Source organism: Silene latifolia, chromosome 11 (genome assembly GCF_048544455.1).
Source record: "Silene latifolia isolate original U9 population chromosome 11, ASM4854445v1, whole genome shotgun sequence".
Lineage (NCBI taxonomy): Eukaryota > Viridiplantae > Streptophyta > Magnoliopsida > Caryophyllales > Caryophyllaceae > Silene > Silene latifolia.
In genome coordinates this window covers 22,386,408-22,401,026 of record NC_133536.1, presented here as the reverse complement: position 1 = coordinate 22,401,026, position 14,619 = coordinate 22,386,408, and the positions used below count along the sequence as shown (strand labels likewise).

Here is a 14,619-nt window from a genome sequence, read left to right as displayed (position 1 = left end):
TTCCTTTGTGGGTTATTCTTCTTTGATGATTCAAGAAGGTTAACTTCATCAGTCTTGCTAGTAGAGCCGTAGGAACGACTTGTTGAGCCTTGATATCCACGACCTACCGTTTTGGACAGGAGTCCTTTACGGATGTCATCTTCAATTCTTGTCCCTAGTACGGTTAAATCCTTGAAGGTCTTAATGTTTTGGTACCTCAAGTGACTTGCATAAATGGGCTTCAAGTTGTTCACGAATTTTTCCACGAGGGTAGCTTCATCTGGACGTTCAACAAGTTGGGTACTAGTCTTCCTCCACCTACTTAGGAAGTCGGTGAAACCTTCTTTCTCATTTTGGGTAAGAACCTCTAAAGTGCGCATATTGACTTGGATTTCGGCGTTATATGCGTATTGTTTAGCGAACTCAATTACGGCGTCATCCCAGGTGGCAATCTTCTTGTGCTCTAGGGAATAGAACCATTGCTTAGGGATGGTGTCAAGAGATGAAGGAAAGATCCTTAAGAACATCTCGGGTTTGATGCCATTGATAGACATGTAGTCTTTGAAAGCACGAATATGGTTCAAAGGGTTTTCATGTCCCTTGAATTTCGGGATATCAGTCATGTTGAAGTTGGTTGGCAATTTGGCACTCACGGCCTCATACTTACGATTGTTTTCTCTATAAGTATCATCTCCTTTGAGGTACATCAATTGCTCCTCCAAGTATTGGAGTCGCTTCTCAGCTTCAGCAAGACCTATTGGAGGGTTGGCTTCTTGTGGTCCCACGTAGGGTGGAAGGTTGTCATTCACAAATTCATTGACAAATTCATTAGGCACTTCATTTTCTTCAGGAGGCAGCCTAGTTTCTACAGCGACAATCCGGCCCTCGATTGTGTTGAGGACATCATACACTTGGTCTTGACTAGTTTGGAGACGAGCGAGCGCAGCTAGGATTTGATCATTACCTTTCTGGGGTTGATTGTTGCTTGTGGTGCTAGTTTCAGGCATCTTGGAAACTGGACAAGAGATCGACGACGAATCAAAACATGGTCGACCATTCTAGCACACTTACTCAAGGAAAAGACTCGACTCGTGAAGTGGGAGTGTGCCACTTGTGTCAAGTGAGGTTTGAAAAATGGCAAAGTTTCGAAATGTTGGTCCTAGTCAACTATAGTGTAGTTGTAGGAGTGAACTCGAAGTGAGGCTTTGAAGCCCGAATTTTGACTCGATTTTCGGACAGAGTTTCGACTGGTTTTGCGCTAATTTAAGCTACTTTCGAAAATATTTACGTTTTAAAAGAGGTTTTGGATTTTACAAAATTCGTCATGGTTTCGTTTAGAAAATGGTGATCACATATGATACAAGCATTCATACAGGCATTATAATGGTATGCTGAGTGCATTTAAAGGGTTTTGGTTTAAAGGGTGGGTTGCCATACCGAGCAATCAAACCCGAGGTCTGTGGAGAGGCTCGTACCAAACAGGAGTAAGGCCGATTCCTAGTCCATTCCCTCGAGTAGTGAAAGCCCTTGATACAAACAGGAGTAATTAAGCATCATGGTATGGTTGACGTCAATCGCTATCCATCCTTAGGCCCAGATAAGAATTTGGACCGTCCAGACGGGACGATTGGTCGAATGGGTTGGGTTGGGCCTAGGAAGGCCGAATAAAATGATCTAGGAAGACCGAGTTATGAAAACCGACAACTGTCTCGTATAAACTATTCCCTAACCTTGTTCAAGTTTCACCCTTGGCAACACGTAAGTGTATTACTTCCCAGCGGAGTCGCCAAACTGTGGACGCGGGCCCACGGGGTCGCTTGGGAACAAGCGTTTGTAATTGTGGAGTCGCCACCAATTTATTGTGGAAAATTGGAAACCGTTCGAATACTTCCGTCATGTCAAGACACAAATTAATGACATAGACACTAAGAACTCGTTACCCTTAGCATTCTATGTCTAGAATGACTCTCGTGGATGCCAATGAACACGGATGTTCACAGAGATCTGGAGTAAGAGGTGAGGGTACGTATAGGAAGCTCTTTTGATCAAACACCTAATCCCGCCCGCCTTAATAGCGGCCTCTACTAATGATTAGGGAAAATCATCTATACTTGATATGTTGTCGATATATGCATGGAATGCAACAAACAAATAGATTAATCCTAACATGTGAGAATTAACTAAGTCGGTAAACATGTAATTTAGCATACCATAAGGTCGAAGTAGGAATTTATGGTTGATTACATGTGAGAACATACAAACAAACGATACTATAATAAAGATACAATAATTAAAATTACAATAATTACAATGGTTTGATTGATTTACGTCGAAAATACATTTAAAACGGATAGTTTTAGAAAAGAAAAGAGAAAATAAATTAAAGAACAGATTAAAGGTGATAATACGGGTAATAGTTGATTAATACGTAGGCTAATAAACTAGGTCAAAGCAACAACGGAAGTTCTGAGACAGAACTCAACCCGGAACAAGCGCTGCAGAGCTGCGTCCCTTGGAAGAGGCGCAGTGGTCACTGCGTCTGTTCCTGAGGTGAGTTCTGGCTGTGAAGCCGGAACTGCATATCGTTAATGTTCATTGGTGAGTTAATGATCGATTATTGATATTGGACTCGGATGTAAGTGATTTTATGGTTTATTTACATATGAATGGGTCATAAAAGCAATAAAGGACGGACTCGGATTAATTAGAACAAACTAAAGACTAATTACAAGACTAATTATGAATTAAATCTACTAAAACTAACTAATTAGGTTTAAATAATGTTAAACTTATTGATGATGATGACGATAAACAGATGAGAAATATACCAAAGTCGAATTCCAGAGACTTGATATTGATGAATCGAATCTCTAAAACCCGGATTTGATTTAATGACGAAAATCCGCAAATATTAATCACTTGGGATTTAAGTGGGGAATTAAAAGTGATAAATTATTAATGAGCTATGTATTAAAATTATCATGCTAACGAAACAAGAAGTAAACAAGAAAAGACGAAATAAAATAGACGAATTGATAGAAGACGAAGGAAGAAGAAGGAAAGCAGGAAATGCGGCAGCCTTAGGAAGAGGCGCAGCAGATGCTGCGGCTCTTCGAAGAGGCGCAGCAGTTGCTGCGTTCCTTCTCGACATCTGTCTCCCGTTAATCCGTAAAAAAAGGTTTGAATAAAGGCTTTTTATAAATCGGTTTTAAATATGCTTTCGACGTAAATCTTACAATAATTAATACAAAAATAAAAAGATGGGATTTACACATTCCGACTTACATGTTTGACGAAACGAGATTAACTACGTTAACGATTAGTGATTGCTCGACTCGAATGTACGACGAAAGTGCCCTCGTAAGAGGAATTTAAACTAAATTGATTAAGTTGATTGAGTGGAGTTGGTCAAATTGGTCGGTCATGCAAAACGAGGCTGGTACTCAGAAGGATCCGAGCTTACGTGGTCGAAAGTTCAAGCACGTAGACGCCAATAAGCAAAGAGCACGGTCTTAGAATGCAAAGGGAGAAGAGAAGGGCGGACACTCACGTGAGAAATATGAGGAACGAAGGTCCCTATTTATACTAATCACACGAAGGAACTAGGGTTTCGGTAAAACTTTGGAAGTAAAGATTTTCCGCGTTTATATTATGGAATTGCGGTTGATCTCAATTTCCTTATTATTTAAAATATAATTTCAGAAAATACTTTGCCAAAATATTAAAAGATTGAATTACGGAATAGAAATATCCAGAACATTCCAGAATATCGACTCGGCATTTTAAACGGTTATTAGAAAATGAAGACGGTTTTTGACCCGGACTCCAAATGTACCCTAATTACTGTCAAAACGACCGTAACGGCGTGTAGATGACGACCAAGGGGTAGACACAAGTATTTGAGCTATCACTTGATGATAAACTTACGAATTGTCATAAATCGTTCCGTGTACCAAACATGCGGCCCAATCATCACCGGGTGATTTGCGGGAGGTGCAGAAACGAGGTATCTACACACGCCACCGCCACCACCACCACAACCACCCCATCTAAAACACACCACCAAAACCACCACCACAGCCACCCCACATAAACCACCACCGCAACACCACCTCCATAACCACCATGACGCCATCATTACCACCACCACCACAACCACCTCGCTATCACCACCACCACCACGCCACCGCCACCCCCACCGCCACCGCCACCACCACCACCCCACCTAAACCACCACCCGTACACCAAAACAAACCGCAATCCACCACACTTTATTTTCTTGAGGTAATCAAAGAACTAGTTAAGTTTTAGGTAATCCCTTACCTTTCCCCCTCTTACCCTTTTTAATTTTCTTTCCCTTTCCCTTTCTCTAACCAAACGCCCCCTAAATGTCACCTTGATCCCAGTGTTCTGTACTCTACATTTGCAACGACAGGCACTGAGGCACGTATGTTACTCATAGACAGCTGCTATTTGCGATCGCTTTAGATGTTGCATTGGAGACTTCGTGTACCTTCTTTGTTTTGGGATTTCAAATTGATCGTTTGCGAAATTTTCGATTCGAATTATAGTCCGTTAAAGTTTCTTTTGCCGAAACTACTTTCAAGTTTAAACGATTATAACTTCTAGCTATGGTTTTTGGTAATGGGGAAATTTTGTTTCAAATTAACTGTAGGTTTGACCTAGCATTTGAAAGTGTTTTTTTTTTGCTAAAAAACACAAATTGACAAAACACGCCATTTTTCAAAAATTAAAAGTAGTTTTATAAAAGCTTGAAAACTATATTTTTGTCCTTAAAAATAGAAATAACAACGTGATGTTTGTAGTTTTAAAAATCACTTTTACAAAATTAAGTTAAAAAATAAACTCTTTTTTAACAAGTTAGGCCAAACATGCTCCCAAATCCCATCCTTACAAGATATTTACAATTTCCAAAATTCGTAGCAAGGAAAATAAAAGATACTGACCGTCAAAATATTTTCGCATAAAAAGGGATATATACGAGCACATTTTTTAAGAATGAAAACTCATAAAGGGCCCAACTCATATTAACATTTAGTGTTTTATTCTCTTTTGGTCTTAAATAAATTGGAGTAAATAGGTTCAATTTAATTATTTTCTTTTTAAAATAAATTTTCGTAATTAAGAAATTGTCGGAATGGGGCTCAATAGAAAGTATTCATTGAAATGGGTTTACATAAGTTCCATAATTGGAAAATATTTACTCCCTCCTATTCACTATTTTCTTCCCTATTTCCTTAAATGGATTATTCAGGTTTTCTTCCCTTTCTTATTTTGGAAACTTTTACTCTTATTTTATTCATCTCTCTCTCTTCTATTATCAAACCCCACTAAACTTTTACTCTTATTTTATTCACACCTCTCTCCTATCACCAAACCCCACCTAACTCACAATTTCTTATTTAATTCCTAATTATTCATTCCTCTCTCCAATTCACAAACCCCGCCATCTTCTTTTATTCATTCTTTAATCATCTCCTAAAATCTCGTGCCCACATCAAAGGGGAAGAAAATACCAAATAGGAGGGAGTATATTTTTTAGATACGGTATTTGTTCAGAAATCAAGTTTTCCCTTAGCCAGGCAACTAGGCCGTATGATAAAACTTGGATTTTCTAAAAAAAAAACATAAAAAAATATATTAATGTTGTGTTTGGCAAATCATTTTAGGTGTTTTGTATGATCAATGCAGTTTATTTGATCAAAATTTCAGCAACCTTATTTTTCTGCAAGTGTTTAACAAGTAGCTTATTTGGAAATGAGAAATATGGTACCTTATTCTATTTTATTTCCCCTTCAATCTATTATACTACAATTGTTATACTTTTACGTCTTTTCACCAAAAATCAGCTATCTTTCAGTTATTTGTCAAACTTTTTTTTATATAATCAGTTACCTTATCAATTCATAATTTTCAGCTACATTGTCTATTACCACGCGTTAATAAATGGGGGTAAATTCACAAGATTTTCTCATGATATTTTCAATTATAAATACATTTTTACAATAATTTATTAGAATATTTCGTGAATCTTGCCATATTTCAGTACATTAATGAATAGAAAATATAATTATACTATTTGTTAAGTTGGTATTTAGTGTATCACATATTCTCTTTTTAGACGGGTGTATACTGTATGTGCCTTAAAACACTTTGCTATGTTGTAGACATTTAACTTTTATCTTGCTGAGTTGATTTGACCCATTTTAACATACGACGGAGATATTTGATTACAAATAGAATCGGAAGTGGTACTACCGTACTAGTATATATATACCAGCTTCCTCGAACAAAAAAACATCACTCCATATTAGTACATTCACAATCACAATCACAAAAGCACCCAAAGATTATATTTCCTCCCTGCTCGATCTCTGTTCATCGGTAAGTTTTCGGCAAACTTCATTAACTTAACTAATTAATTAATTTACGTAATTTATTTTGGCAGTAAACTTTTTACCCGGGCATTACTTTTGTGTGATACTATCCCTCATCTACTCACCACACAACCTCTTAATTCGATCAAGTTTTATCGTATTATAGATTCTGATAATTCAAATATAGAATCAAGTATATAGCTCAATAATTATGAAAATTATTGATCAAAGTTATGTTTTTTTTAAGCAAATTTGTTGTTATATTTAGGTTTGTGGTTATATAGGGTTACTGTTTGTGTTGTTTAGTCTGGCGGCTTGGATGTTGGTGGTCTGATGGTCCTGGGTAGATGTAAAAAACGTATTGCGAAAATAAACCGTCTTAATTATTTATTAGTAGCTCAATTGAAATGGTAATTGGTGGCTAATTGTTTTGGTTGAATAATTAATTAGGTAATGGTTGGAATGGATAAGCAGTGGTGCAGTAGCTGCTGCCGGACTTGCAAAGTTATTATCTCGAATAAGGCTTTGGGCTTTATATCTTTTAGCCGCTGTGGAAAAGTTCTGCCCGGAGTCATTTGCAGGGAGGATGCTTATGCTTATGCTGGGGCGGATGAAGATAACTCTGCTAGTACTAACACCATATCAGGAACTGGCAGCATCAAGAATCCAAAATCCGACGAAATTTCAGCACTTAGGGAGGCCTTTCAAACACTTGGAGCCGATGACACTAATAACAAGGACTAGGATTCTAGCAAGTTGGTGATCATAATGATTTAGTAGTAGTAGTACTAGTAGTAATTTCCCGACTTTCTTTCTTATCTCATTACGTCTGGATCACTATGTAATAAGAATCATTATTATCTATGAAGTTTCCTACTTCCAAATTATTATACTGTGCTTTCTAACTTTCTTTCTGGTTACTACTATCATATACCTTGCCACTGCAGAAAGTGTCTATGATATGCTTCTTATCAACGGAATGCTAGATAATAGATATGATCATTACGAATTCACGAGAAAACAAATGCCAAGCAAGCATATAATCTACCTATGGAATTTCTACAGGTTTTTCGCGTTCCTTGGTTTATCGATTGACCTATTGAATGTTTGATACTACATTACACTGGAAGAATACAAATACCAAAGATGGTCAAGAGGAAGTTGCTGAAAACTGGTTTATGGTACCGAGTTTCACCGGCCTTTCGTTTTTTATATCATTCAATACTCCCTTGTGTCGAGAACCGTTGTGTACTTCAATGTGTTGAGATCATAAAATTAATTGACGAATTTTTAGTTTGTTATACCATGTTGCTCTGGCTGATCATCATTTTATTTACCAATATTACCCTTTTTTTTTGGACACTTTCTCAATATCTTTTGTTTTACCAGTTAAGAAACAGCATAATAGCTGAATATGGTACTGAAGATCTCGACTTGTTGCAAGAAAACATACATAAGACGAGACAAGTGCATGGACAATGTAGAGTTGCATTACACTATTTTAGAACTGCTGGTGAAACCTCAAAATGGTTCCATTGCAAAGATAATCTGTTGAAGGGAAAAAGGGGATCTTCAAAAGGAAGAAAAAAAAAAAAAAAAAAAAAGACGAACCACGTGTCAAAAGACGAGCCAAGTTTTAATTCGGATCCAAAGCATTCTAAGGTTTAAATCAAACTCCAACGCATCTGCGCTTACTCAAGTTCACTTGGACTTTTTTCACAATGCAAACAGTTATAACAAAGATAGTAGTTACAAGATGATGATTTTAAAGTTGGCAACTTAAAACGATAAATCTAGAAAATTTCACGTCAACTTCTGAAGGCCTTAGCTCCTGCCAACATTGACGAGTAAAGGGTAAGACAAGGACCTTAACTATCACATTTTTTTCAGCTAAGGACCTTAACTATTGAACTTTCCAGTTAAGGACTTGAGTCCCTAACTCCGTTAGCTTCCCCATTATAATTAATGTGACACTCTTTCTATATTTTACTCTATATATACTCCGTATATCTATATGTAATTTATTTATTTTAGGTCTTTTATATCTCTTCCCTACTCTAGGTCTCTTACCTCTTCCATGCTCTCCAATACTCTATCTTGCCCTCAAGCAATCTGTTGAATCAATGGTTAAAGAGAAAACACGCACAAATCTCTAACGGGAAACAATTTTTTTTTTTGTTTTGAATGTGAATATTATAGTGATAGTTAAGTTTACAGACATTCTTGCAAACAGCAAACCATTTTTTCTATTTGATGACATACTTCGTTTTTTCTTCTTAAGTAGGCGCAAAACTTCTTCAAAATTTGGAATTGTAGACTTGTAGCCTTGTAAGTTGGGTGAGAAAAAACGTATATTTGATAAGGTTTTAAAAATCGTATCGGATATCCGGTTTTTAGAACTCATTTTTTAGTACCCATAATTAAAAACGGTTCTTCGAATATACAGTTTCTATATACCCGTAACTTGATGATTTGATCGAAACTTATTTGGTTATCGGATTTTTATGGCTGGTTCCTGGTTCTAGCAACTAACGAAGTGGCTTGCAATATTAACTTCAAAATGTAGGGTGAGATGATTTGTGGCAACAGCTCAAACGAAAGAGTGGGGATCTTCTGTCTCATTTGGTGTCCCAATGTGTGCCCCTCCAATCACCTTCTAACACATCAACAAATTAATATAATTATTGCAATATTTTTATTTTGCAACAAATGATGTGTCAAAAGGTGAGTGAAGTGACACAAACAATGGGACAGAAGATCTTTACTGCAAACGAAAGTAAGGGTAATAATTTTATTTTTTTATTTTTTTGAGGGGATAAGGGTAATAATATTTGATTTGTAGTTAAATAATTCATCATTGAGGAAAGTTAACGGAGCTTAACGGAAGATGGTCTTCAATCCCTTAACTGGAAAGTTTGAAACTTTAGGTCCTTAACTGGAAACAAACTCAAAGTATAAGTCCTTATCTTACCCTATACTCCAACATTGACCATGCTTCATAGTTCATAGTCCACAACTTCCTATATGAAAGACACACCAATTTGTCGGAAAATAGAATTGCCAAAGTACAGCTCCTGCAATATATATTAAAGATTAGTACCCTGAAATTTGGTTCTCATCCTTAGATTTGTCAATAACCCATTCATTAGAGCAGGTGTTGTTTATGAAATTTGGTTCTCATCATCCTTTTAACTCTACAACAACTACCAAACTTTGAACGAGTTTTCATTAATATATAGGGTTTTTTGTCAAAAACTACCTTATATTTAGAGGTATTTGTAAAAAAACTACCTTATACTCCCTCCGTCCCGGTCAATTGTTGTCCTTTCGTTTTGACACAAAGACCAAGGAATGAGGGAAAAGGCCAATAACTAAATGACAAGTGGAACAAATTGAATGAGAATGATCAAATTACTCATCAAGTTCATTCTTAAAATAGAAAGGACAACAAATGACTGAGACACCCCAAAATGGAAAAGGACAACAAATGACCGGGACAGAGGGAGTATTATTTTTCTTGTTTTAGACTACCTTTGTTTTCTCATTTATTGGTCAAAAACTACCTACGCTGAAAATATGGCGAGATTTGGTCGATTTAGTGACATTAACCTATCTTACATACTTTGTTAACATCAAACAACAATGATCAACTGCGTACAAACCACAATTTAACTTCAGATAAGCAAAATTAGTGAATTTTTACATTTCAATAATAACTGCAAACATCTACTAAAGTTAAGCGTCAATACTTCATGACTTCCTAAAATCGGCCTTAGTAAGATTAAAGCATAAAAGAGTCATATGAAATAAGTTAAAGCCGGAAAACAGACCAAATATGTCTAGACCCTTAGCATAGGTAGTTATTAACCAAAAATAAAGAAAACAAAGGTAGTTGAATACAAAAAAAATAATATAAGGTAGTATTTTTACAAATACCCCTAAATATAAGGTAGTTTTTAACAAAAAAAACCCTAATATATACTGTATCTTATTTAACCCAAAAGCTCTTGATGTTTAGTTCCACTTTGACTGAAGATTGAATGGCATGCTCTATACAACAACAGTAACAAATCAGGCAAATTTTAGAATGAGTGTTTAGGTTGCAATTACCTTGAATAACTAGTAGCAATCATCATCAGCCTGATGATAATCTCCTTTTCCCAAGCGGGATCTTCAGGCAAAGCAGAAAAAGTAAGACCAACAACTTTGTCATCCTTTTTTGAAACTTCATTTGCGGATTCCGTCCATTTGGTATATGCATCCAAGACTTCTGTTTTAAGAATGGCCATCTGTCATAATAAAATGAGAAAATTGTTGATTACAGCCTTTTATAAACCACTTTTTGAAAATTACAGGCTTAAATAATTTTCTTTGCAAATTAAATCCAAAAGTTTAGTTCTGATGGTAAATTACAGCCAAAACTTTAACTCCGATGGACAATTGAGTCCAATTTGAATTTTTAACACTTAAGTTAATCTTTTATGACCAAAATACCCTTTCTCCTATTTTACTCCTCCTATTTTCACTCCTTCTCCGTCTCTACAATTTTTCAATTGAAATTTCTTCATCAATATTACCAAATCATTTCCATTTAATCCTACCCTATTTCAATTTTCTCTATTTTATTCTACCTTATTTCAATCAAGGTTCAGTAATCCCTGAACTGCCCCTTCTTCCTGAAGCTGGTTATGATTAGGAACGAAAACGTCATCTGAAAATATCTGTGAATCAGAAGATGTGGTGTTTGCCGTCCCATTAATCTCCTGTCTCAGATTGCCCTGATCATGGTTAGGAAATTTAGTAAAAATTGCGGCCATGTCAATGTCAGGCCCTTGCAGAAGAACCTTGGTTTGGGATAAGCTGTAATTGTTGTAGTAACATAACTTGGTGTTTGAGGAAGCGCAGCGTGGACAGTTTGGGGTCAGACTGACATTAGCCCTCCTTCTCCGGTCCATAAACGTCGACTGCAAAGGGGGACCAATACCGTATTGGTCTTGTCTAAGCTTCCTGAGGAAAGTTGATAAATGTCGATTCAATCAATTGAAATACAACAATTTGGGGAAAAACACAAATTTGCAGCAACAATATCAACAACAACAAATTGAAGATAAATTTAAGACAAAAATATGGGTGTTTGAATACTTACTTTTTGAAGTTGTACCGTCTGACGGTGGCACCACCTCCCCACTCATGATCTGATGCCTTTATTTGACAATGGAGGATCAATCCCAATAGAGGAATGAATGATAGTACAAATTAGGGGATAATTTGGGGGATAATGTGGAGAAGATTAGAGGGTTTAGGTTAAATGAGAGTAAATAGGGAAAGACATGAGAAGTAAAAAGAAACAATCTGGGTAAAGTAGGGAATTAATTAGGAAGGGGTAGTTCGGTCACTCTTTAACAAATTTGACCGGAAAGAGCGTCGTGGTGCAATTTTGGAAGAAAAGTAAACTTTTGGATGTAATTTGCAAAAAAAATTATATAAGGCTGTAATTTTCAAAAAGAGGTTTATAAAAGGCTATAATCAACAATTTTCCCTAATAAAATGTTAGAGATTAAGATTTGTAAAAGCGGAAAACTCAAAACCACAAAAAGATAAGTAAATTACAAACCCTGGATAAGCTGATGTGAGGAGTTTCCTTTCCGAATACTCCTTTTTCTGAATCCTTCATACCCGTACCTCCGCATTCAGGGCACAAAACAGATGAAGGTTGACATTCTAGGTCAGCTTGTGCGCCACCATACTCGATCATAAAATCACAAAAGAGTATCCACCTTATCAAGTAAGGGGTGTGGAAAACATGATACGTCTACATAGAAACAACCAACATATAAATTACAGGAAAAAAAACTAGCCTCAAGAATGGCAATCTAGGTAACAACATGAATTACAATTAGAAATCAGATTCTGATGTTAATAGGCATTAATAAGCAAAAGCTAAAAATATGAATACAGTGTCGCAGTAAAAAAAATCATCGCGGTTATAAATGTTTTTGGTTGTTTGTTAGAATAATTGTAAATATTATCTTTGATTTACATATTATTTGTTGCCTAGTATAGTGTAAATTAGTTGCATATCTTTAGTTAATTAGTTGCTTAATTATAGCTAACCTCTTTGTATTTATACTGTGAATATTTCTCAATGAAAGGCATCCATTAACTTCCTTTATGGTATCAAACTAGGGCACGATTCTCAAAATCGCTTCCGCTCATCTCTATCCCGTCGTCTCTTTCAGTCAACTCGTTTTTTCTTTTCTTTTAATCTCACGACCTAACGTCACCAACTATGACTAATGACTCCGCTGCTAAGTCGGCTTTTCACCCGGCGCTCGCAGTCAATAGTATTCGGAACCATATTACCGTCATTCTCGGGTTAGATAACAATCAATACCCATTGTGGGTTGCCTTATTCAAGAACCACGCGAAATCCAATCGCGTGCTTCATCACATCATCCAGCCAAAGGACGGTATTCCTAAGCCTCATTCGACTCCTGATGAAAAGGAATTATGGGAAACTCTTGACGCTACGGTTCTCCAGTGGATATACTCCACCGTCACGACTGAACTTTTGGAAAATATTGTTGAAACCGATTCCACTGCCATGGATACATGGGATCGACTTGCTGATATGTTCCAAGATAACAAGAATTCTCGAGCCGTGACGCTCGAACAAGAATTCTCTCTGGTTGCAATGGCTGATTTTCCATCAGCTACCGCGTATTGTCAACGCCTTAAATCGTTGGCTGATCAATTGAAGAATGTCAGGTCACCCCTCTCAAACAGTCGCCTTGTTCTTCAACTTGTCTCAGGTCTAACGCCGGCTTACAATAATGTCGGGACAATCATCCGTCAACGTGATCCTCTTCCCACGTTTTACCAGGCACGATCTATGCTAACCTTGGAAGAAAACGGCTTAGCCAAACAAGCTGTTAATTCTTCCACTGCTCTTTATGCTGGTGGTGCGACGGATGGTGATGATGGTGTCTCTTCCACAAAATCAGTTGGTAATACCAATAACAAGGGAGGCCGTAACAATGGGTCAGGAGGGAAGAAGAAAGGCAAAGGTAAAGGTACTGGTGGTAACAAGAATACCGCGACTGCTTCGGTTTCACAACCTGCTGCTCCCGCTGCCTCGTTCCCGTGGCCTAGTGGTTACGGTGGGTGGCAATGGCCCTCTCCTCCTTGTGGTTACCCACCTTGTCCCTATCCTACTGGACCTTGGGCTCGACCGGGTTTATCGATGCGTCAGCAACCAGGTATTTTAGGTCCCCGTCCTGCTCAAGCTTATACTGCGGATGGTAATCAACCTACTCAGACGGAAATCAGGGCTGCCATGTATACTCTAGGCCTTACTCCTCCTGGACCGTGGGTCATGGACACCGGCGCGACGTCTCATATGACTTCAAACCAAGGTAATCTCTCGTCTTTTGTTAATTCGAGCATTCGTAATGGTATAATCGTCGGCAATGGTCATTCTGTTCCTATTAAGGGTTATGGTCACGCTACACTTCCGAAACCACATCCACCACTTGTTCTTAAAAACGTCCTATATGCCTCTCACCTAGTCAAAAACTTAGTATCCGTACGCAAATTTACAAAAGATAACATGGTCACTGTTGAATTTGATCCTTTTGGTTTTTGTGTGAAGGATTTGCGGACGGGGACTCGTCTCATGAGGTGTGAAAGTCGGGGGGAGCTTTATCCAATTTCCCACAATAAGGAGTCAGCTGTACAACCATCTACCTTTGCCGCATTAGCACCGTCTTCCCTTTGACACGATCGTTTGGGTCACCCCGGTCTTCCAGTCTTTAATAAACTTAGGCACCATAATCTTATTGATTGTAATTTCAATTCTCGAAACAATGTTTGTCAGTCTTCCTCTATTGGAAAACATGTTCGTTTACCTTTTGCCACTTCTACATCACGTACCTATCTGCCTTTTGACATTGTTCACTGCGATTTATGAACGTCTCCCATCCTTAGCTCGCCCGGTGACAAATATTATTTATTAATTTTGGATGATTATAACAATTTTTTATGGACCTTTCCCATTGCCACAAAAAATCAAGTTAGCTCCATATTGCTCACTTTTCATAATTACATCCAAACTCAATTTGAGCGTAAAATAAAATCTATTCAATGCGACAACGGCACGGAATTTGTTAATGGTATTTTTAAAGATTTTTGTGCGAGTCATGGACTGGTTTTTCGCCTTTCCTATCCTCACACTTCGCCTTAA

General features: G+C 37.3%; 1 protein-coding gene and 1 long non-coding RNA gene across 2 annotated transcripts; both read left to right on the top strand.

The window, feature by feature from the left end:
• The first annotated feature begins 6,285 nt into the window (after window positions 1-6,285).
• On the top strand, window positions 6,286-7,267 carry LOC141611372 (uncharacterized). The gene is made up of 2 exons (XR_012528605.1): window positions 6,286-6,384; window positions 6,828-7,267. It is a non-coding gene; the product is annotated as an uncharacterized LOC141611372 (long non-coding RNA).
• A 5,399-nt stretch (window positions 7,268-12,666) lies between these two features.
• Window positions 12,667-14,154, top strand: LOC141613082 (uncharacterized). The gene has a single exon (XM_074431817.1). The coding sequence runs from the start codon at window positions 12,667-12,669 to the stop codon at window positions 14,152-14,154; it is 1,488 nt and encodes a 495-aa protein (XP_074287918.1).
• The last annotated feature ends 465 nt before the right edge of the window (window positions 14,155-14,619 follow it).